General features: G+C 37.7%; 2 protein-coding genes and 1 pseudogene across 4 annotated transcripts; 2 read left to right on the top strand and 1 right to left on the bottom strand.

The window, feature by feature from the left end:
- Positions 1 to 2571: 2571 nt before the first annotated feature.
- Positions 2572 to 5539, top strand: SBP1 (S-ribonuclease binding protein 1). 3 transcript variants are annotated; one of them, XM_090317879.1, is made up of 4 exons: positions 2572 to 2775; positions 2896 to 2996; positions 3307 to 3593; positions 4878 to 5539. In XM_090317879.1, exons 1-4 carry the CDS (start codon positions 2693 to 2695, stop codon positions 5403 to 5405), a joined length of 999 nt encoding a protein of 332 aa, XP_090174005.1. In that variant the 5' UTR covers positions 2572 to 2692; the 3' UTR covers positions 5406 to 5539. The 3 variants fall into 3 exon arrangements, with proteins under 3 accessions (XP_090174005.1, XP_090174004.1, XP_038897864.2); XM_090317878.1 differs by having other exon boundaries at positions 3301 to 3593; XM_039041936.2 differs by having other exon boundaries at positions 3277 to 3593.
- Positions 5540 to 6783: 1244 nt separating this feature from the next.
- On the bottom strand, positions 6784 to 8818 carry LOC120085758 (uncharacterized). The gene is made up of 4 exons (XM_039041937.2): positions 8238 to 8818; positions 7549 to 7854; positions 7099 to 7434; positions 6784 to 7010 (listed from the first exon to the last, which is right to left on the bottom strand). Exons 1-3 carry the CDS (start codon positions 8715 to 8717, stop codon positions 7318 to 7320), a joined length of 903 nt encoding a protein of 300 aa, XP_038897865.1. The 5' UTR covers positions 8718 to 8818; the 3' UTR covers positions 6784 to 7010; positions 7099 to 7317.
- Positions 8819 to 17756: 8938 nt separating this feature from the next.
- Positions 17757 to 18245, top strand: LOC150034191 (uncharacterized; annotated as a pseudogene).
- Positions 18246 to 22857: the final 4612 nt, after the last annotated feature.

Genomic DNA, 22857 nt, shown 5'->3' with positions numbered 1-22857 from the left:
ATATAATAACTATAGTTTCATTGATGAAATGAAAAAAAAAAAAAAATAGAAAATGATTAAAGAGAAAAAGAAAAAAAAAATGAAAGTGGAGATAAAGAGATGAGAGAAAAATTAAAAATAACAACAAAAGAAAATTATAAGAAAGTATTAAAAGAAAAATAATTTAAAATAATGATGATGGAAGAGAGAGAGAAATGTGGGGTAATGTATAAAAATGAAGAAAAGAGCAGATACATTAAACTAGTTTTTAAAATTTGGTGTATTTCTTTAAAATGTTTCTTAAAATTTAGAAACTAAAGTAAAAGAGACCTTAAATTGAAAAGGGAGATGATTTTGAAAGAAGATAGGATTATTATATTTGAAGAGATGAAGCGTTTAGAGTAGTAATATTAAGATGAAGGATATACAAGAACAAGAACAAGATGGGGTTTTGAAAAAGGATCAGCTTTAAGGTAACACTGTGAAAAAGAATGTATTGGTTTGGACTCAGAATTTTAATAAAGAAAAGAGAGAAAAAGTTGATACAAAGTGGAAGAAGGGAAGTCACAGCAGCAAAGAACAGAAACCCCACAAAATGAAAATAAATTAAACAAAAACAGCTTTATAGGGAATAAGGGAAAGGGGATTGGATGATCGAACCAATTCAACCATATTTCAATTCCAAAAAGCTTCCACTTTCTTGATGATGTGCAACACAAGGGCTTTTCAAAAGTACTAGTCTCGTCCAAACACACTTAACCGTAAGATTCTTCCGATAAAATTTAAGCTAACATTATCGGCATAAAATATATATATGATATATATATATATATATATATATATATATATATATATATATATATATATTTAGAAAATTTGATTGATTAGCTATTATAAATTTACACTGCAATTGAGATAGATAATAATCATATCTCGTAGAAGTGTAACATATCATGGATATGAAGCATATTCACTTTCTCTTTGTCATCACTTTCTAGGGCATCATTGGGAAAAAGAAACGCATTCCTTTTCTTTTGTATATACCTTCCACTCTACTTCTTTTGTTCTCTCTTACCTAAATTTTGCTTCTCATGCTTTTCCAATTGGTTCTCGTTTCAATCAATTACCCTTTTTTCATAAAATATTTACTTACCATTTTCTTTAATCTAATTCATATTATATATTAAATTTCAAAATCGGGTCGTTTTTCTAAACTTAAATTATAGCTCTCATTTGATACTATTAGCCCAAGGTGGTTTCCGTAAAATACACCTCATTATTAATTGTTTTAAATAATTTAGTCTAAAAACATGGATTATACCAAACACATGTACAAATTTTTAATTTTTAATTCAAGTTTAAAATTTTAAATAATTGAAATTAAACATATTTTTAATATAGTGTAAATAAAGAATTTGTAAATAAAGAAACAATTCAACATGCTCTCCTCTTCTGTAAAAGAACTAAGGAAATTTGATATCAGCTCTTACCTAAGACACTTGATCTTCCATCTTTTGAAGCTTCTTTAGTCAATATTGGGATTCTTGGTGCTCTTGATTTGGATTATCCTTAACTTGTGTGATCTGTTGGGCATTACGGAGTGACAGAAGTTCCATCATCCATGGGATTTTAATTCCTCCAATTCATATCGAAATATCTTGGATTTTATCTTAAGGGTTTTTGCCTGTCGTTGAAGTTCCACACCTTCTGTCCAAAGTCATCCTGCTACTTGATCTCTGCCTCCCATGGATTCTTACAAACTAAACATTGATGGAGCTTGCCTTTCCTCAAATTCTGCCTCCTGTTATGGAGCAATTATCCAGAATTGTGAAGGTCACTTGGGCTTTTTCCAGAACTCGAACCTTCTTGAATTTGCAGCAATCAAGCATGGCATCTGATGGCTCTCAACCTTGGCTTAAAAAATCTCATTATTGAGTCAGACTCCTTGATAGCGATCAAAACTCTCCATTCGAACAACTCCTTCAAAAATGAGTTGGGTATTTTTCTAGATGAGATGCGGGCTTCACTTAGCTCTTTATCCTCCATTACTGAACAAAAATTGTAATAATCTTTGGGCTGAAGGCTTTTCCCTTTGGCTATTATCCCTAGCCTAGAAAGACTCCTGTAAATCTGTACCTTGAGCTTCTATTTCAATAAAATTTAAATTTATTTTAAAAAAAAAAAAGAACTTGTTTTACTTTCTATAAAATTCTCTATTTTTAAAAATAAATTTTTAGATCAGAACCAAATACAAGTGCTTGGAAAAAATATCTAAAATTTGCCTTCTCTTGTAATATCCCATACAAAAAAAGATATTATTATTATTATTATTTTGACCCGGTACAAACAGATCAATGAAATTAACGGAATATGATACGTAGTGGGTTGGGTAAAAGTAACTGATTGACAGGCCACGAGGTTCGGCTCATTTATAGCAATTCACAATTCGGGCCGACAAAGCCCAAATGATAAGATGGGCCGAGCTTTCCTTCCTTGAGGAATCTAGAATTCGGGCCTTCCGAGGCCGTAGCCCATATTGGGCCCAGAGAGGACCAGAACAGAAATTCCGAAGAGTTGAAGGGTTGTCGAACAAAATTGACGAAACTTTGCCAAAAATTTCCAGCAGTCGCGTATTGGTGTTGACAAATATACTTGATCTCCACCCTCTTTCTTCTTCCTTCCTCCGTTTCTCTCTCGGGGAATTCATCGCTCCATGGCTCTACCTCAGAATCACTACCAACAACACTATCAATCCCAACAGCAACAGCAACAACAACACCAATCTATCTCTTTTCGGTAATTCTTCTTTCCCACAATGTAAAAACACAATTTTTGTTCTTTTTAAAACCCTAGCGATTTCCCCTTCTCACACTGTTTCCATTCTTTTTAATTTGGCTTTACGCTATGTAATTGCAGCAACTTGTATTCTGCCGATGGTCATGTTTCTCAACCGATCTCCTATTTCAACTCCTTCAATTTGCAGGATCATTCCCAGCATCCTCCCTACGTTCCTCCATGTAAATTTTCTTTTACTTCCCCCCCCCCCCCCCCCCCCCCCCCCCCCCCCCCCCCGAAATTTTGGGTTTTGGGGAATTTTAAAGCTGTAATCTTTTTTGCTGGTTTTGTTTTGGTATGATATTTAAAGAAAAACGCTATTTCTTCCTAAAACGGTTGAGTATTTTGTTCGATTGTTTAAAGACTTCGGACTTGATTTTCGTTTTTTTTTTTAAAAAACATTTACTGCCTCTTATTTTAGACTAACATTTTGTTTCCCGCATGTATTTTCTGTTATTCTAGTTAATGTAGTGGGGTTTGCACCAGGTACAGCCCCTGGCCAGGATGCTAGTGATGGAGTAGCAGATTTACACTGGATGTATGGCATTGAACCCAAGAAGAAAAGATTGAAGGAGCAAGATCTTTTTGAGAACAATTCCCAAATATCATCCATTGATTTCTTGCAGCAACGTCCTGTTTCGACAGGATTGGGTTTATCACTTGACAACACCCGTATGGCTTCGACAGGAGACTCGCCTTTGGTTTCTCTTGTAGGTGATGACATTGATCGTGAATTACAGCAACAGGAAGAAGATATTGAGAAGTTCCTCAAAGTTCAGGTTTGAATTAGCATACTGTTATAACTATGGATTATAGAGTATTTACCAAGCTGGAAATTTTAAAATCAGGGAGACAAACTAGGGTACTTGGACTATTTGAGAGGTCTGAGTCTGTCCTTTTAACAAATTAAGTACTACTAAAGTTACATTCTTTGCATCAAAAGTGAAAGCCTTTCTGAGCCCAAGTATGCCTCTTTAAGAAACAGAAGTTCGTACAAGGTGCAAGCTTCGACGTAGCTGGGTTGGTATATGAGTATAGCATGAAAAAGAAGTAATAGACTTTCGTAATCAGGTGGTACATTATTCGTTTATACTCATTCTAACTACTTCAACCTGAGGGTCCTAATCTCCCTCAATATGAAAGATATCCTTCTGAGTTTTGATGCATTCTAACTTATCATTTTAATTTTCCCTATTTACTTAAACGGAGGTTTACTGATCCAATCATGTAGTCGTCTTCAAGTATTTTCTGCAGAACATTAAATTTAGTGGCTTGTTGCATGTTGAACATATTTCTTGGTAATCTTCATGGTGTTCTGATGAAAGAAAACAAGATGCAATATGCCTACGATGATGTTTGGTTCTATGTGTTGGCATACTCTGGTTATTTTCTCCTTTTGGACTGATGCAGAGTGTTGGTTCCCCTAGATTTTGGAGCTTGGCTATCTATTATTTAAGATGCTTTTGAACAAGTGTCTTGTCATTTTTTTAATCACGAGTGTCTAAGTTGACATATCCCTACTAATCACATGGGATAACTTCTTAATCCTACAATGTACGATTTTGAAAAGAATCATAGGGTATTTAATTTTGTAAATCGATAGTTACCTTAGTTTTAACCAATGGCTTCATAAACATTGAGTTTGTTAGCTTGCCCTTCTGATCCTTGGACCAATCCTTCGTGGTAGTCTTATATCAGGGTTATATTTGTTTTGGAGTTTTGGGTTTAAATTGTCAGGGAAGTTACACTGTTATGATACACGGTGCTTGCCTTTACCCTGTGGAAGGAAATTCCAGTATATTCCTTCTAGGCTCTTCAATATTGATCCTTCAGTGGGGCGTTTTCTTGTTGTTTTAATAGTTTTCTTTCTGATTAGTGATCTCCGTGGCCTTACTTCATCTTTTAAATTCCAGTGGTCTTCCTTGAGATGTTGTATGACATCAAGAATGCCTTCATAGCTGTTTTGATAGTGTGTGGACTGTGTGTGGGTCGGAACTTTACCATATTTTAAGACTAAATTTTAACAATATATCTTCATCTTCTAAGCTTCATTCTATTAATAGGGTGATAGGCTACGACATTCCATATTAGAGAAGATTCAAGCGAATCAACTCCAAACTCTCTCGATTGTAGAGGAAAGGATCATTAAAAAACTACGAGAAAAAGAAGCTGAGGTGGAGTGTATTAACAAGAAAAACATTGAGCTCGAACAGCGAATGGAGCAGCTGTCAGTGGAAGCTGGTGCTTGGCAGCAGCGCGCCAGGTATAACGAGAACATGATCACAGCCCTGAAGTTCAATCTTCAGCAGGTGTATGCTCAAAGTAGAGATAGCAAGGAAGGATGTGGGGATAGCGAGGTTGAAGACACTGCATCGTGCTGTAATGGTCGGTCACTTGATTTTCAACTGCTTCGTAGCAACAGCAATGATGTGAAGGAGTTGATGTACTGTAAAGCTTGCAGGGTTAATGAAGTGTGCATGCTTTTGTTCCCTTGTAAGCATCTCTGCCTGTGCAAGGATTGCGAAAGTAGGCTTACCTTTTGCCCTGTGTGCCAATCCTCAAAATTCGTAGGGATGGAAGTTTATATGTAAAGGGATGCTTTGTGAACGACCCAAATATATGCTAAATTCATATACACTTCTCATGTGATAATTATGTACTTGATTCCAGTTGTTCACCTATGTTATACACATTTCATAGAGCTGTCATACGATTTATGATTTCACATCCCGATATCAATTTGTATGTTAACTACTTTTCATTTATAGTTAATGTACAAATGTTTATAGAAATGAAAGGAATCTGTACATTGAAGGTAAGGCTAGTTTATTTTTATTTATTATTAATATTTTTAGAAAAAAGCTAAAAAAATATTTCTTAGCAATTCTTATATCTTCAATAGAAAATACAATGTTGAAGTCTGAGGTACATTTTGAAAAATACCCTTTTCTTTTTTATCATAAGTTCACGACAGACTCAGTTTTTTTTCCTTCCTTGGGGATGAAAATAATGATTACAATAGAAACAAAGGAAAATTTCAATCTATATTCTTAATAATAAGTATTTAAATTTTGAACACTAAACTGTGGTAGTAAGTATATGAATTTATATCCTCTAATAGGTTTTGTTTGAAAAAATTTCCACGTGTGAAATTCATCATTCAATCAATTAAACTCTTAAATTTTCATAAATCAATTAGAATTTTAGTCAGAATTTACTTTTAGAATTGTTTGTGTATTTACTCTAATTGTCTAGAAGTCTACACAAGTATGAGAACTAATATACAAATGTTAAATTATGAATTTCACACAATATTTGTTCGTGCAAAATCTAGAAGAATGTGTAAATTGTTAGATTTATAAAAGTTTAAGATTTAAACCGTTGTCATCCTAAAAAGTCAGGTATAAATTGATATTTGCAAATAATTAATTCTTCCCACTTCAAAGAGAAGCTACAAGGAATTGAACATAAAATATAAGGTTAAAAAATAAAGGTCAGAATGGATCAATTTTTTTTACTCATCACAAAATGACTAGTAGAGATTTAACATAAAATCCTATAATAAGCAAATAGCAATAATTGACAAAATTGGATTTAAGAAAAAAATTAATATTACATGAAACATACTTCTAATACCCGTTATAGTTAACTACATGAATATGTGTCACTGAAACTAAGTTCCAGTTATTAATTACTGTAAGTAACAATTTTACCTAATTATTATTATATAGAGTAGGATCAAAGTTTTGTTGCACTATCATACTCGAAAGCTTTCATTCATAGATACTATAAAAGGCTGAAACAATCATATCTATATCATCATCTTTACTAATAATAAAGCTAAAGAGAAGTGCCAACATATAACCAATTCAATCCTAATGCAGAATAGGATTCATAATAGATCATTCAAATCTATGGAATTCAACGTGGGGGAAAAATCAGAAGAATTTAAGGGTGACCTGCTAAAGGTAGATATGAAAAGTTGATGGATAAATGATATAATGTTAGCATAAGATAAAACCAAAGATTTCCAAAGCTTCATGGTAAATGGAAGAACATCAACATGATATACACATCAAAACCTTAATTACACCTACATTCATGTCTTGCTTCCAATTTCGGCGAATAAACCAACATCTCCTTGTTTCATCAGGAGAAAAATGCCAAACATTTGGCCCATTGCAAATTTACATCCACTGAAACAAACAAAGAAACAAAAAAAGAAAAACTACTCATTTCCTGAATAAATTAAAGCAAACAACATAAAAAAAAGCAGTCAATTACCTTAGCTGGTAATTTGCTCCCTTATCCAATCTTGCTAACTCCATGAGACTGAGAGTTTCTTTCACATTTAAGAGATGGTTCAGTAACTAGACAGTGTCCCTTTCCTGAGGAATTGGAACCCCATTTGGAATTTAACGTCAGGCAGGAATAAGCCTGAGAATTCACAATCTTCATCTGATGTCTTTGAGACTCGATGGTAATGATATTTGCCAAGGAAAATTAATCAACAAGATCGTCCAATTCTAGAAAATCTCCCTCCAGAATAGAGATTAGTTGTTGTTTGTCTATAACATGAGTAGGCACTGAATCAGGAGGTATTACAGGCGAGGAAGTCATCTGCACACAAATTACAAAATGTTATGCCCCAAAAGGAGTGAAAAACCAAGCATTTGTGATTAAATGACATGATAACGTAGAATCAGGAAAGTGTTCGATACAAATTAACATTACCATCTCGCAAGAGTAGGCTTCTGATGGAACTTGCAAAGTGGTAGGAGCAGAAACAGGTTCTGTAACAAGTAGACAACTTGGCTTCTCAGCACGCCCCATTTCATGTCTTGCGATGCCATTGGTTGTATTCAAAGTATCCCCTTCACAAGCCTCGGCATCAACCATATTAGTTACATGAATTCCGTCTTGTTGATTACCATTATGACATACTGCTGAGACACTTCCGTCACCATAAGAACTCAAGCCATTACCTGAAATGCTACTTCCCCGACCACTTACAAATACCCGATGCAGTACAAAAGAAGCCTGTGGATCAAAGCCAATTTTTCGACCTTAGAAAGCCACAATTACCCCCAAAACCCTGTCCCAAAGTGAAGATAACGTATCAAACTCAGTAAACGGAAATTCTTCTCTAAACCCATGGATTGCAATTAGTACGATAAACAAATTAGTGGAAAAGTCTATTATAACAGTACTCATACCAAATACGGCTTATTTGAGTATAAAAGAAGCTGTTGGAACAATTTGAAGTCAATATATTCTGTAGAAACCACGGACGTTCTACAATTAGGAAAAGATGAAAAGGGAAAAGAAACCACATACTGCAAGAATCAATTTATTCTATCTACGCTTAGTACGTAAATTGGAAGGTGAACCGGAGATTGAAAAAGAATGAGCTATAGAAGTACCTTAAAATGATCGCCTAGGGCATACTCGTACATGATCCAATTAGTCTTCACAGCATTCTTGATCGAATTCCCTAAATAAAATACGAAACTCCTCTTCATCCCAAGCACAACTCCCCGATGGCCAATCACTTCCCTCACTCTCCCCTTCCTTCTCCAATACCCGCTCTTCATTCTTATCCGTCCCCTGTTCTCCCTAAAAGCACTAACCGCATAGTAGTACCAGTGCTTCTTTCTTCCGCTCGAACCATAAGAGAAACACGCAAAGTCCGGCAAATCGAAAGGATCGTAATCGAAGGGGTTGAGGTCTTTGATTAAGTTATAGCCGGCGGAAGCACCATTGTCGAGCAAACTCGGGGAAATGGTTGCAGTGGTTTTGTTGGAGAGGTAAAAGCGGAGGAGCTGCTCATCGGAGGGGAAAAAACGACAACCGGGAGGAAGAGAAGAAGAAGAAGGCGCCTCGAGGGAGTGAGGATGTTCCATAAATTCCTCTGCTGGAGAAAACGCGAAGGTGTTTTTGGCCCTTATTTGTAGCGCCCAAAGCGGAAACTTGTAGCTGAAGGCTTTTTCTTACTTGCCTGCGTAACTTGACTGATTTCATCGTTCGTCTGGGCCGTTGGATTTTGATTACAGATATCCACAACACGTGGCGTAATTCCACCGAAGCTATTGAACTGACCCTATTTGTTTCGTTCTGTGCTCTGATTGGTTTAATGACGGCTATCTGGAAGACTTTTTGGCACTCCCTCCTCATCGCTTTTACAAATTCAAATTCCTTACATTATAAGTTTATTTGTCATGAAAATTTTTAAAACATCTAATGGTTTAAGAATTTTCATGTTGTGCTCCACAGTCCCCTCAATTTTTAAAAGTATTTTAATACATATTCGTCTACTTTAAAATATGTCTGATAAATCCTCACTTTCAAATTTTGTAGTCAATTAATCTTTAAAATTTTAATTTTGGTCTATTCGACAATTTTTTTTTTTTTTTTTTTTTTTTTAAGTTTCATTGAAAATAAAATTGATAATTTATAAACTTATTACGCACTTTTTAAGATTCAGGGACCAAAAAGACATAAAAGTCCAACGACTTAATTTGTAATTTAACTTTTTTAAGAAATTGTTTTGAAGCCTATTTTAGAATGGTAATTGAGATTTCTGTAAAAGATTATGCCTTGTGGAACTGAAGTTGATGTTTTAAAATTTTTAAAAATTAGATCATTTGTGCGAATATATAGTGGTGGGAAACAATAATAATAAATAAATAAAATCTTTCGAGTCAAACGGGAAATTTCCATTCACTCCCCTGTTTCCATTTTTTTTTTTTGCTGTTAACTTATTATTGTGATTAACTATATGTAGTATTTAAAAATTTTTAATGTCATATTTTCTTGTTTTGGAGATTCGTGTGATTGGGGAGCTGAAAACACAAAGATGAAATCCATTCCTTCCTTGTTGTCGGAGTAAGTAGATAAATTGCTCCTTAAGGGCTGATTCCGGAGCTTGAATAATGTGGGCCCGCACCCTCTCTTGGCCTGAGAGGGATTTGGTCATAGTTAAATTATGATTTATTGTTCATTAGAGGGATGAATGGTACTTAAATTATAGGGGCAAAACGGTAATTTTGACCCACCTATATATACGAGCAATTTATGAAGGGTCATTGCACTGTTGACTGGTTATATTCAATGGACACAAAAATATATCTGTAGTGTGAAGAGTGCAATATTGATATTTAGTGAAGTGACTGACAATTAATGGACTTTGGATAATTTAATTTAATTAGAGGAGTTTAATTAATTATCCAAGTATCATTGGAGCTTCAATCTACATGTCCATAAAGTCTTCTTTTAGCTATTAATTTTGGATTAACTTGAATTGTTCAAATTAGTTGGGAGAATTAATTATATGTGATATAATTAATATAATGCATTTGATACATTATAATATCAAGTTTATTTTGAGAGGAATTAAATATTTGAATATGATTCAAATATTAATTATATGGATGAGATTTATATAATTATTTTTTAATATAATTTGGTTTATATTAAATGTCATAAATGATTGAGAGAATTCAAACTATAGGTTAAATTGTATTTGTTACAATATAAAAGCTATAGTTATATGTTCTATTAGATATAACATATAGTATAATATATATTATATAATAAAGTGGTTATTATATAATTATATATTTTAATTAAATTAAAATAGTTTTAATTTAATTCAAATTTAATAAAAGGAGGGAGTCAACTCCCTCCTTTGGTTTTCTCTCTAATCACGTAAATGGGAATGTGAGGTTACAGGAGATATTCTTCTTCCTCTTACTTCTAACGTAAAAAAGGTCTGCTGGTTACTTTTTGGTCTTGATCTCCCAATAATCTCTCTCACAAAACACAGAACAATTTCTCTCATCTCCTCTCCCTCTCTCAAAATCAACAGAGAAGCCCACAACTCTCTATGTAATTCTCATCCCTAAGGAGAATACAGGAGGTTCATTTGTGGTAGTGACCATATTGAGGTTTGTTTCTGTATGAAGTGCTCGTGACTGGAAGAAGGAGGTTCGTGAGGAATCGATTCTTTAAAGGTAAGTGTGATTAACCCTAATTTCCTTCACTGTTTATTTATAAAGCATGTTGTAAAATCTTAATGATGTGCATAATTTAGTCCACTGTATTTTAATTCTTTGTGAAATTGAAATTGAGACACGATCCACGCTTCCACATCGGACCTTACCGTCCTTCAATTGGTATCAAAGCTGAGGTTTTTGGTTCCTATTTTTTTTTTTTATTTCCCACAATTAATATTTAGTCTATGGTGGGTTGCATTACCGTACCGTGTTCATGTTGATGAATTTTCAAAATTAAAAGGATTTTGATTTTGAAAATGAAATTGTTCAAAGTGGGGTTTTCCCACTATGTGTCATCTTTCCACTCAATCCCACCAAAATTCTCCAAGTAGGAGGTGTTGTATATTTATGCAATCATATTGCATGAAGTACCTGTATAAAAACATACTTCAATCAGTTGGAAATTTTCATGCAAACACTGAGATTTGGCTGAGATTTTGAACTGAAGAAGGTTTTTTTTTTTTTTTTTTTCAATTTCTGGAAAAACAGTATGCCTCTCCTCTAAAAATCCCTTAACCCCAACTTGTTTTGAGTCCCACAACTCTATCTAAGTCTCCTAGAGGATAGTAGGGAAATCCTAGTTGTGACGCCCCAAAGTTTTTTTTTTTTAAAAAAAAAAGAAAAAAAATCGTTGGTTAATTTGGGAAAAGAAGAAGAAATTAGGGTTATAAGATTGGAGTCCTCGGGCTGCGTGTAAAGAAAAAAAAGGGATTTTTTTTCTTTTTTTTTCTTCTTCCTCCTCTAGTCGCACGCCCCCCTTCACTGTGCATCTCTGCGCCGCCGTCGACTGTGGGCCTCAGCCACGTGCCTCTTCACCGATTGTTGTTCCGTTCATCGACAGCGTGTATAGCTGAAGCCGCCGTCAAGCGCACACCAGAAGACGCAAATTCGTCGTCGATCGCACACCACCTAGCCGAGCTTTCTTCCGCCTTTGTTCATCCGCCACGCGTCATTTGGTTCTGGTTGTTAGCTTCAACCGCCCCCAGTCACTCGACCGCAAGCGTCCCAGTCGCGCCGAGCTTTCTTCCGCCTTTGTTCACAGCCGCGCATCAGTTTTTCATCGATATTTGAAGCCCAGCGCGTGTCAGATCGCTCACCTCGTTCGATTGCACACCAGAACAGTGTCAGTTGTTGTCAATTCGTGGTTGGTTCCATCTGATTCTTCTGTTCGGGGTAAGTTTCGGTTCTCTTTTGGTAGCCCACTGTCTTTTGAGATTCTTGGGCCTAAGTTAACCTTCACCCATGAAATTTGTGATTGGTTTCAGGAATGTGTGGCGGTGAAGGGAGTTTTCGAGCAGAGTAAGGTCTCGTTTGGGACAGTTCGTTATCTTGAGGTAAGTGGTCTACTGCCGGTTGCCCTAAGAGTTTGATAGGCCTGCTGAGAAATTTTTATTTCATATGTGAGTAAACTGTGGTGAAATCTGTTATGGGTAATTGTGCTGAAATTGATATGCTGAATTTGAATTATCCATATTGTGATGATGTTGGACGTAAGGGTTAAGGGGATATTGTGATAAGGTGCATGAGTAGACTAGGGATAATGGGCTAATGTTGATGTATGAATAGACTGTGATAGGGCTTGATGTATGAGTAGATTGTGAAACAGTTGAAGTATGGGTAACAGTGTTAAAGTTTGATGCTGATTTATGGCCTTGATTGTATGTTTATGTCTGAGTTTGTACTGACTGTTTGTATGCTTATGTTCATATGAGAATTTAGTGGCTGTTAGTGTACCATTGGGCTATGCACATCGCATGTGTGAGTCTTCGGGCTCGCATCCTATGCTTATGTACGGTGTCTTTTTTGGGATCACCAATTGTATTTATGCCTGTGACCTTTGTGTCACTACTTATGAAAGCGTGCCTTCGGGTTCGCCCCTTATACCTATGCCTATGCCTATGCCTATGCCTTTGCCTATGATGCCCTTGTGCATTTTGGTCCAATGGATAGACTAACAGATCACTGAGTGGGCCCAGTAGTGGGCTGCTTACTGAGTATATCTTTATACTCACCATTTTCTTTCCCTATTTTTTAGGTAAGGGTAATAACAGATTGGCGCATGACAAGAGAGATCTGTGACCTAGCCATTAGGATGATTTACTGCTTCTGCACCTAGTATCATGTTTTTGAAATCTGGTCTAGGAGTTAGGCGTCTTACACTTTCATGCAAAATACATCAATTTTATTATTTGACTATTTAATTTCCTTCATTTTTTTAAAGTAGGGTTTAGGGGTACCCCGAATGGTAAATTATTTTATTTTATTTCGTTTAGTTTATTTATTATTATTTAATTATGTTTTCATATCTTTGCTCATTTGAGCATTATTAAATAAAATTTGGCTATTTTATTTGATGGTTTAAAAGAAATTGTACGGTTAAGTCTTTGCATGCATGAAGTAGCGTCCTAGAATGTAGTAGGAAACTAGGGTCGTTACAGTTGGTATCAGAGCCTAAGTTATAAGTTCTATAGACCGACTTACATTGTGAGTCTAATCTGTTCCTTATGGCCATAAATGGATCTTTCGTCATCGCTAGGTAGGTTGTTTTAAAACCTTTAGGGAAATATATATATTTATGAAATCCTATTTATGTGCTGTCGTTTGATGGTTTACCCTGTGTATTAAAGTGCTACGTGTGAGCACCAGGTATGGCACCACGAACTAGAGGAAAGGGGCAGTCGAGGCAGGAAAGTAGTTGGGGAGCGAGACCCCGACCTGTAAGAACCCGAGGTGCAAAGCCAAGAGGTGCGAGACCCACTACCTCGTGACCCCTCTGGGTCAACTTGGCAGAGGCTTAGACCAAGAAGCGGGCCTCGAGCTTCGACTGTGCCCCCACTAGGACCGTCGTCCTTAGAAATTCCAGTAGAATATACGACTATGGTTGCAGCTATTGGGAATGTCATCACGCAGGCCGTGATGGGACAGCTAAGGGGCATAATGGCCGAGCAGATCGCCCAACACGTACAGTCACAATAGGTGCCATCCTCGTCAGTTCCGTTATCACCAGTTCAGAATCAGGATAAGGCCACGAGTTGGACCGTGGCAGGCCCTTCGTTGGAAGCTGGATACCTGCGAGATTTCAAGAAGTATGATCCCTGACGTTTAACGGGTCCCTGAAAGACCCCACAAATGCAGAATTGTGGTTGTCCACTATTGAGGGGATCTTCCAATACATGAGGTGTCCAGAGGAGCAGAAGCTGCAGTGTGCCGCTTTCGTTCTCATCGACAATGCCAAGCGTTGGTGGCACTCGACTGAGAGAATGATAGAAGTCGGTGGAGGCCAAGCCACGTGGGATCAGTTCAAGGAGTGGTTTTACGAGAAATACTTCTCTGCTCATATGAGGTACAACAAGTAGGCTTAGTTCATGAACTTAAAGCAGGGAACCATGACAATAGAAGATTATGAAGCGGAGTTTGACAAATTGTCTCGTTTTGCCCTTGACCTGATGTCTACCGAAGTAAGAAGGGTTGAAATGTTTATGCAAGGACTTCAGACGGGGTGCAAGGCATTGTGCAAGCTCTGGAGCCACCCACCTATGTCGTAGCCTTCCGAGCGGTAGCACGCATGGGTTGTCCTTCAGGAATAGAATTCCTGAAGTCCCTGACGGAGGAACCGGTCCCTGGCCAGAAGAGGAAAGTTGAGCAGAAGGCTCCGGGACCTCCGCAGAAGGTCTAGAGTACAAGTAGGTCAGTAGGGCATGCCCAACGACAGGCTACTACTTCAGGAGGAGTTTGGAGGGAAAGGCCAGTGTGCAAGTCATGTGGGAAGCGTCATTGAGGACGCTGTCTGATTGGCATAGGAACTTGTTTCAGATGTAAGCAGATATGGCATACGGCAGACCAATGCCCTAGTAGTGGTTCAAGAAGTGCGAGGGGTCTGCCCCCGAGTTCGCATCAGGGTAGTTCAAACCGACAGCAGCTGTTGGGTTTATGCTACCAGTCGTCGGGAAGCTGAGCACTCGGGAACAGTGGTGATAGGTACGCTCCCAATCTTGGGGCACTAGGCCTTGACATTGTTTGACTCTGGCTTGTCCCACTCTTTCATTTCTTAGTTGCTCATAAGGCATGCCATGTTAGTTTTGGAACCTTTGGGCTATGTTTTATCAATGTCTGCACCGTCAGAAGAAATTATGATAGCAAGTGAAAAGATAAAAACATGTCAGTTAGAAATAGAAAACCGCACCTTTGATGTGACTCTGATAGTATTAGACATGCGTGATTTCAATGTAATTCTGAGCATGGATTGGTTGGCTGCCAACCATGCTAGTATAGACTGTTCTCGTAAGGAGGTGAATTTTAACCCCCATAGAGAAGCCAACTTTAAGTTCAAAGGGACCAGGATAGTAGTTTTTCCCAAGGTGATTTCAGCGGTTAAGGCCAAGAGATTGATTAACCAAGGTGTCTGGAGTATCTTGGCTAGCGTAGTTGACACAAGGGAAACCGAGGTTGCACTAACCTCCGAACCAGTTGTAAGGGATTATCCCGATGTGTTTCCGAAAGAACTTCCGGGATTGCCTCCACCAAGGGAGATTGATTTTTCGATCGAACTGGAGCCAGGCACCATTCCTATATCCAAAGCTTCGTACAGAATGGCTCTAACAGAATTGAAAGAATTGAAGGTTCAATTGCAGGAACTGCTCAATAAAGGGTTCATTCGACCTAGCGTTTCTCCGTGGGGTGCACCAGTGTTGTTTTTCAAGGATGGGTCGTTATGTTTATGCATAGACTACAGGGAGTTGAATAAGGTGACCATCAAGAATAAGTACCCGCTTCCTAGAATCGACGACCTGTTTGACTAGCTCTACTTTAACACTTCGTTCACTGCTGGCCCGGAGTAAGACATGCCACCTTAATGTAGGGTGCCACCGTATTTTCCAAGATTGACCTGCGGTCAGGTTATCATTAGCTGAGGATCAGGGATAGTGATATTCCGAATACTGCATTCCGATCCAGATACAGGCATTACGAGTTCATTGTGATGTCTTTTGGTCCGACCAATGTCCAGCAGTATTCATGGATTTGATGAACCGGGTGTTCAAGGACTTCCTAGACGCCTTTGTAATCGTTTTTATTAATGACATTTTGGTATACTCCAAGATAGAGGCAGAACATGAGGAACATCTTAGGAAGGTCCTAGGAACACTGAGGGAAAAAAAATTGTATGCAAAGTTTTCTAAGTGCGAGTTCTGGCTACGGAAGGTGTTCTTCCTTGGGCACAGGGTTTCAGTGGATCCAGCTAAGATTAAGGCTATTACTAATTGGTTCTGCCCTACAACGGTCAGTGAGGTGCGTAGCTTCTTGGGATTGGCTGGATACTATCGTAGGTTTGTAGAGAATTTCTCCAGCATGGCCACGTCGTTGACCTAGTTAACCAGGAAGGGAGATTCGTTTGTTTGGAGCAAAGCTTACAAGGACGGTTTTCAGGACCTCAAGCAGAGGTTGGTATCAGCATCGGTTCTCACCGTACCAGATGGCTCTGGTAACTTCATGATCTACAGTGATGATTCTAAGAAGGGTTTGGGTTGCGTGCTTATGTAACATGGTAGGGTGGTCGCCTATGCCTCCCGCCAATTGAAGAACCATGAACGCAACTATCCTACCCATGACTTGGAATTGGTAGCGGTAGTGTTTGCCCTGAAGATTTGGAGGCACTACTTGTATGGGAAAAAGATCCAAGTTTTCACTGACCACAAGAGTCTAAAATACTTCTTCACCCAGAAAGAATTAAACATGAAGTAGTGCAGGTGGCTCGAGTTAGTAAAGGATTATGACTGTGAGATCCTCTACCACCCAGGTAAGGAAAATGTGGTAGCTGATGCCCTCAGTCGAAAGGTAGCTCATTCGGCCGCCTTGATCACTAAGCAAGTTCAGTTGTGTAAAGATCTGGAACGAGCAGAGATTGCGGTGGCAGTAGGGGAAGTCACTTCGCAGCTAGCCTAGTTGACAGTGCAACCAACCTTGAGGCAACGGATTATTGTTGCACAGCAGGGTGATCACGACCTGGTTTAGAAGTGTCGTCAGGTAGTGTCGAATCAGGCAAGTGAATTTTCTGTGTCAGTGGACAAGGGTCTTTTGTATCAGGGACGGTTGTGCGTCCCAGCAGATGATGACTTAAAAGGGGAATTGTTGGCAAAAGCTCATAACTCTCCATTCTCGATGCATCCAGGTAGTACCAAAATGTACCATGATGTGAAGCGGAATTACTGGTGGCTCAATATGAAAAGGGAGATAGTTGAATATATCAGTAGATATTTAGTCTGTCAGCAGGTGAAGACCCTGAAGCAGAAGATAGCAGGCTTGCTACAACCATTGGATGTGCCATAATGGAAATGAGAGAGTGTGGCTATTGATTTTATTACGGGGTTTCCCAGAACAGCGAAGGGTTTCTCGGTGATTTGGGTTGTAATAGATAGACTCACCAAGGTGGCACATTTTATTCCAGGAAAGCCCATGTACATGGTGAGTAAGTAGGCTCAATGGATAGTAAGGTTGCATGGTGTGCCAATGTCAATTGTGTACGACAGGGACCCTCATTTCACCTCTAATTTTTGGAAGAGCCTCCAGGCAGCTTTAGGGTCGCGGTTGAACTTCAGTACAACGTTTCACCCCCAAACCGATGGGCAAACAGAACGTTTAATTCAGACATTGGAGGACATGTTGTGTGTTTGTGCGTTAGAATTCTTAGGGGGTTGAGACTCCCACTTACATTTGGCAGAGTTTGCCTATAATAATAGCTATTAGGCTACCATTGGCATGTTGCCATTTGAAGCTCTTTATGGTAGAGGTTGCAGGTCTCCTGTTTGCTGGGGTGAGATTGGGGAGAGGAAACAGGTGGAAACTGAGTTAGTGGAGTGGACGAATGAAGCCATGCAGAAAATCAGGGCTAGAATGCTAGCGGCGCAAAGTAGACAGAAAAGTTACGCGGATGTTAGGCGTAAAGATCTAGAGTTCAAAGCAGGTGACAAGGTGTTTCTGAAAGTGTTACCAATGAAGGGTGTCCTAAGATTCGAGAAGAAGGGTAAACTAAGTCCACATTTTTTAGGGCCATTCGAGATCTTGGAGCGGGTTGGCTCTATGGCTTACCGGTTGGCCTTATCACCATCTCTCTCCGCGGTCCATAATGTATTTCATGTCTCCATGCTGAGGAAGTATTTAACAGACCTGTCTCATGTGGTGGACTTTGAGCCCTTGCAACTGAATGAAAACTTGAGTTACGAGGAGAAACCTGCGCAAATTGTGGCCAGGGAGGTGAAAGTTTTGCGCAGCAAGAAGGTGCCACTGGTGAAGGTTCTATGGCAGAATCATCAGTTTGAGGAAGCAACTTGAGAGCGAGAGGACGAGATGAGGGAACTGCATCCAGAGCTCTTCCAGGATTAGAACTTTCGAGGACGAAAGTTTATTAAAGGTGGGAAAAGTGTGATGCCCCAAAGTTTTTTTTTTAAAAAAAAAAAAGAAAAAAAATCATTGGTTAATTTGGGAAAAGGAAGAAGGAATTAGGGTTATAAGATTGGGGTCCTCGGGCTGTGTGCAAAGAAAAAAAAAGATTTCTTTTTTCTTTTTTTTTTTTTCTTCTTCCTCCTCCAGCTGCATGCCCCCCTTCACTGTGCATCTTTGTGCTGCCGTCGACCGTGGGCCTCCAGCCGTACGTCTCTTCACCGATTGTTGTTTCTGTTCGTCGATAGTGTGCATAGCTGAAGCTACCGTCGAGTGCACACCAGAAGATGCAGATCCGTCGTCGACCTCGCGCCGTCTAGCCGAGCTTTCTTCCGCCTCTGTTCATCCGCCACGCGTCATTTGGTTCCAATTGTTAACTTCGACCGCCCCCAGTCACTCAACCGCAAGCGTCCCAGCCGCGTCGAGCTTTCTTCCGCCTCTGTTCGCCGTCGCGCGTCAGTTTTTCATCGATAGCCAAATCTCAGCGCGCGTCAGATCGGTCACCTCGTTCGATTGCACACCAGAACAGTGTCGGTTGTTGTTGATTCGTGGTTGGTTCCTCCTGATTCTTCTGTTCAGTGTAAGTTTCGGTTCCTTTTTGGCAGCCCACTGTCTTTTGAGGTTCTTGGGCCTAAACTAACCTTCACCCATGGAATTTGTGATTGGTTTCAGGAACGTGTGGCGGTGAAGGGAGTTTTCGAGCAGAGTAAGGTCTCGTTTGGGACAGTTCGTTATCTTGAGGTAAGTGGTTTACTGCCGGTTGCCCTAAGATTTTGATAGGACTGCTGAGAAATTTTTATGTCATATGTGAGTAAATTGTGGTGAAATCTGTTATGGGTAATTGTGCTAAAATTGATGTGTTGAATTTGAAGTATCTATACTGTAATGAAGTTGGACGTAAGGGTTAAGGGGATACTGTAATAAGGTGCATCAGTAGACTGGGAATAGTGGGCTAATGTTGATGTATGAATAGACAGTTGAAGTATGGGTAACGATGTTAAAGTTTGATGCTGATTCATGGCCTTGATTGCATGCTTATGTCTGAGTTTGTACTGACTGTTCGTATGCTTATGTTCATATGAGATTTTAGTAGCTGTTAATATACCATTGGGGTATGCACATCACATGTGTGAGCCTTCGGGCCCACATCCTATGCTTATGTACGATGTTCTTTTTGGGATCACCACTTGTATTTATGCCTGTGACATTTGTGTCTCTACTTATGAAAGCGTGCCTTCGGGTTCGTCCCTTATGCCTATGCCTATGATGCCCTTGTGCATTTTGGTCCAATGGATAGACTAACAAATCACTGAGTGGGTCCAGTAGTGGGCTGCTTACTGAGTATATCTTTATACTCACCCTTTTCTTTCCCTATTTTTTAGGTAAGGGTAATGACAGACTGGGGCATGACAAGAGAGATCCGTGACCTGGCCATTAGGACGATTTACTACTTCCGCACCTAGTATCATGTTTTCGAAATCTGGTCTAGGAGTTAGGCGTCTTACACTTTCATGCAAAATACATCAATTTTATTATTTGACTATTTAATTTCCTTCATTTTTTTAAAGTAAGTTTTAAGGGTACCCCGAATGGTAAATTATTTTATTTTATTTTTTTAGTTTATTTATTATTATTTAATTATGTTTTCATATATTTTATCATTTGAGCATTATTAAATAAAATTTGGCTATTTTATTTGATGGTTTAAAAGAAATTGTACGGTTAAGTCTATGGATGCATGAAGTAGCGTCCTGGAATGTAGTAGGAAACTAGGGTCGTTACACTAGTGGTGGTTCATAGCCAAAAGAAGAGGAGATTACAGCTGAATTTCAAGTTTGAAGAAAATCTTCAAAGGTATGTATGAAACCCTCTTAATATCTCATAAACATGCTCAATTCAAAGTCAAAATTAATAAATTAGAATGTTTAATGATCTTGTTTTCCTCTGTCTTGTGTTTTCTTAAACTTACAGTACCAATTATAAGTTTAAGAAAACGACACCATTTTGCTCGGAGCTAAGTAGATGTCATTAGTTCTACCTAACCCGAAACAAACAATATTCGTAAAGCTCAAACATCAACATAAACTAACTCGTAGTTAACGTAGAAGTGAGAGGTCAATCCATAGGGAAATGTTACTTAATCTTTTTCCTTAACCAAGTTTAACTATGAAAGCTATATAACGGGGGGTTTTTGATTAAGACAAGAAACATGTTAAACATCAAAAGATAAAGGATATTTGTAACCAAGTTTAGAACAATCTTGCTTCTAATCCAATCTAGACGTTCATTGCAATTCTTATCATTGAATTCTACAAATTTAGTTCACAATCGGATTAAGCTTGCAACTACTTAATTAGATTAAACTAGTCTCTACAAAGGCGGACAACTAGTAATAACCCAGTCAAGAAAGTTTCCTAATCAACGATCAAGGTAGGATAGCCCTAACCCTAACCAATCTACATGCTTATACCTCTATTGGGTTAGATAGTGACCATATAAAAGAGAAAACATGCGCATTAAGTTCTAGGATTCAATTGCGTCGATTAATTGTTAAGATAGCTTACTCAATTAATCGAATTTTCTATAAATCTAGTAATTAGTGCGTCCTAAGATAACCATTCAACATAAAATTACTATTGCCTCTTGGAGATTTTGGCTAGACATTCTATCTAACACATTAAAAGCAACGCATTCAATCATGAGTGAATGTAACAAAACCAAGCATCTAGACTAAACATGTTTAAGATATAGATTATTTAACATGATTCAAGAATTAAAAACGGATTCAAGAATGCTCAATTTCATATTGCAATTATAAACAAGTAGAAAACTCAAAAGAATTTGCAAGAACCCTTGAAATAGAAATAAGATTCAATTACTTCACAAATCTATAGACAAATTCATGAAGAATTACAAGTTATTGATTACTTCGAAAAGAAATCAAAATATAACCTAAGTAGGAAACAAAATTACCATAGAGGCTAATTGATACTGAGAGAAATTCCAACCTCCATTTAATCGTGCTTCCCTCTTCTTCAGCAAAAATGAAAGAAAACTATTTATACTTGCAGGGTAGCGTCGCGATATTGGGGTTAGTGTTGCAACGCTAAATCGCAAAAAAGCCAAGAAGTATTACGCTTGAGACATGACGTTGGTGCTTCGTTGCGTTGCTTGAGGCTTGCACACGGGATGAATGACGTCAAAATTTGGAGCATTGCAACGCATGTTTTGCAGCAAAAGCAAGCCTTCTGTCTTCAAGCATTGCTCGACGCTTCTTTTAGGGTCGTGACCTGAAACTTGATGGTGAAACTTGATACTCAATGCTCGATGGCCTTTACTCGATACTCAATGCTCAATGGCATTTACTTGATGACACTCAATTACTCGATGGTATTTACCCGATGCTCAATTATACTTGGTTATACTCGATTACTCGACTATACTCGATTACTTGATTACTCGATTATACTTGATTATTCGATTATACTTGATTACTCAATTATACTCGATTACTCGATGGCATTTTGGTAATTTTTTGATTCTCTTCAACTTAGTTGATTTTCTTGGTCATTTTTTTTTATCATTTTGACACAATTTTCTCGTAATGACTCCTAAATGCATCGGGATTGTTTTACCTACAAAATTAGCATGAAAAGCAAATAATCAACACTATTTTGTGCATTCATTCAAAAAACTCATTAAAAAATGTTAATATGTTCATGTGGTTTACTAAAAATTTGATTCATATCTCTCTTTTCAAAAATCAAGTAAACGAATGATACAAATGGGCATTTAAACCTTTTAAATTTTTCTAACAAAGATTTGAAGCCTATTTTTGAAAAAAAAAATGTATTTTTCTTGTAAAGCCATAAAAGATGAGACCACTCAACTTTAGTTTATTTGAAGGTTAAAACTAGTAGAAAGGCTATTTCCAACTCTCATTTCCTCTTCGTCCTACATTGGCTTGGTTATCGTTCTAAAGAATACCTATCTTGCAAAAAAGAGACATTTAGACTCATGCACATAAAATGTAAATGAAATTTCTTTTACCTAGAGGGATAACTTTCACACTCATATCACAGGAAACCTATTGCTCTTTTCTCGCAGGCCCTAACTAACACAATGGAGGTAGCTCTTTTCACCTCTACCCATACACACACACACACGTTAGTGAAGGTTATGTTAATTGTGTAAATTTTCTTTATTTTTTTTATGCTAGCAATTTTTTTTAATTTATTTTTTATTATTACTTAAAACACTAGGCCTTTTTTTATCCTCTTTGTCTAGACTTATCTCTAAAAGAAGATGGTTGTTCTTAGACCAAAGTTTTTCCTATCAAGATAACAAAGAAAATTAAGTAGATATGATATTTCTAAGAGTTTTGAGATTCTAAATAAATCTAAAGACCAAGTATTCAAATTTTTTATGAAGTTAAAAGGAAAAGAAAGATTCTTTTAAAAAATGAGTTTCAAAATTTTGTTAGAAAAGATTTTAAGAAGTTTAAAATTGATTTGTATCATTGCTTGAGAGAATGTGTCATCAAATTCATTGATAA

Source organism: Benincasa hispida, chromosome 9, assembly GCF_027475165.1.
Source record: "Benincasa hispida cultivar pf3 chromosome 9, pf3_genome.v1.1, whole genome shotgun sequence".
NCBI lineage: Eukaryota > Viridiplantae > Streptophyta > Magnoliopsida > Cucurbitales > Cucurbitaceae > Benincasa > Benincasa hispida.
This window is presented reverse-complemented; position numbering and strand designations above follow the sequence as displayed.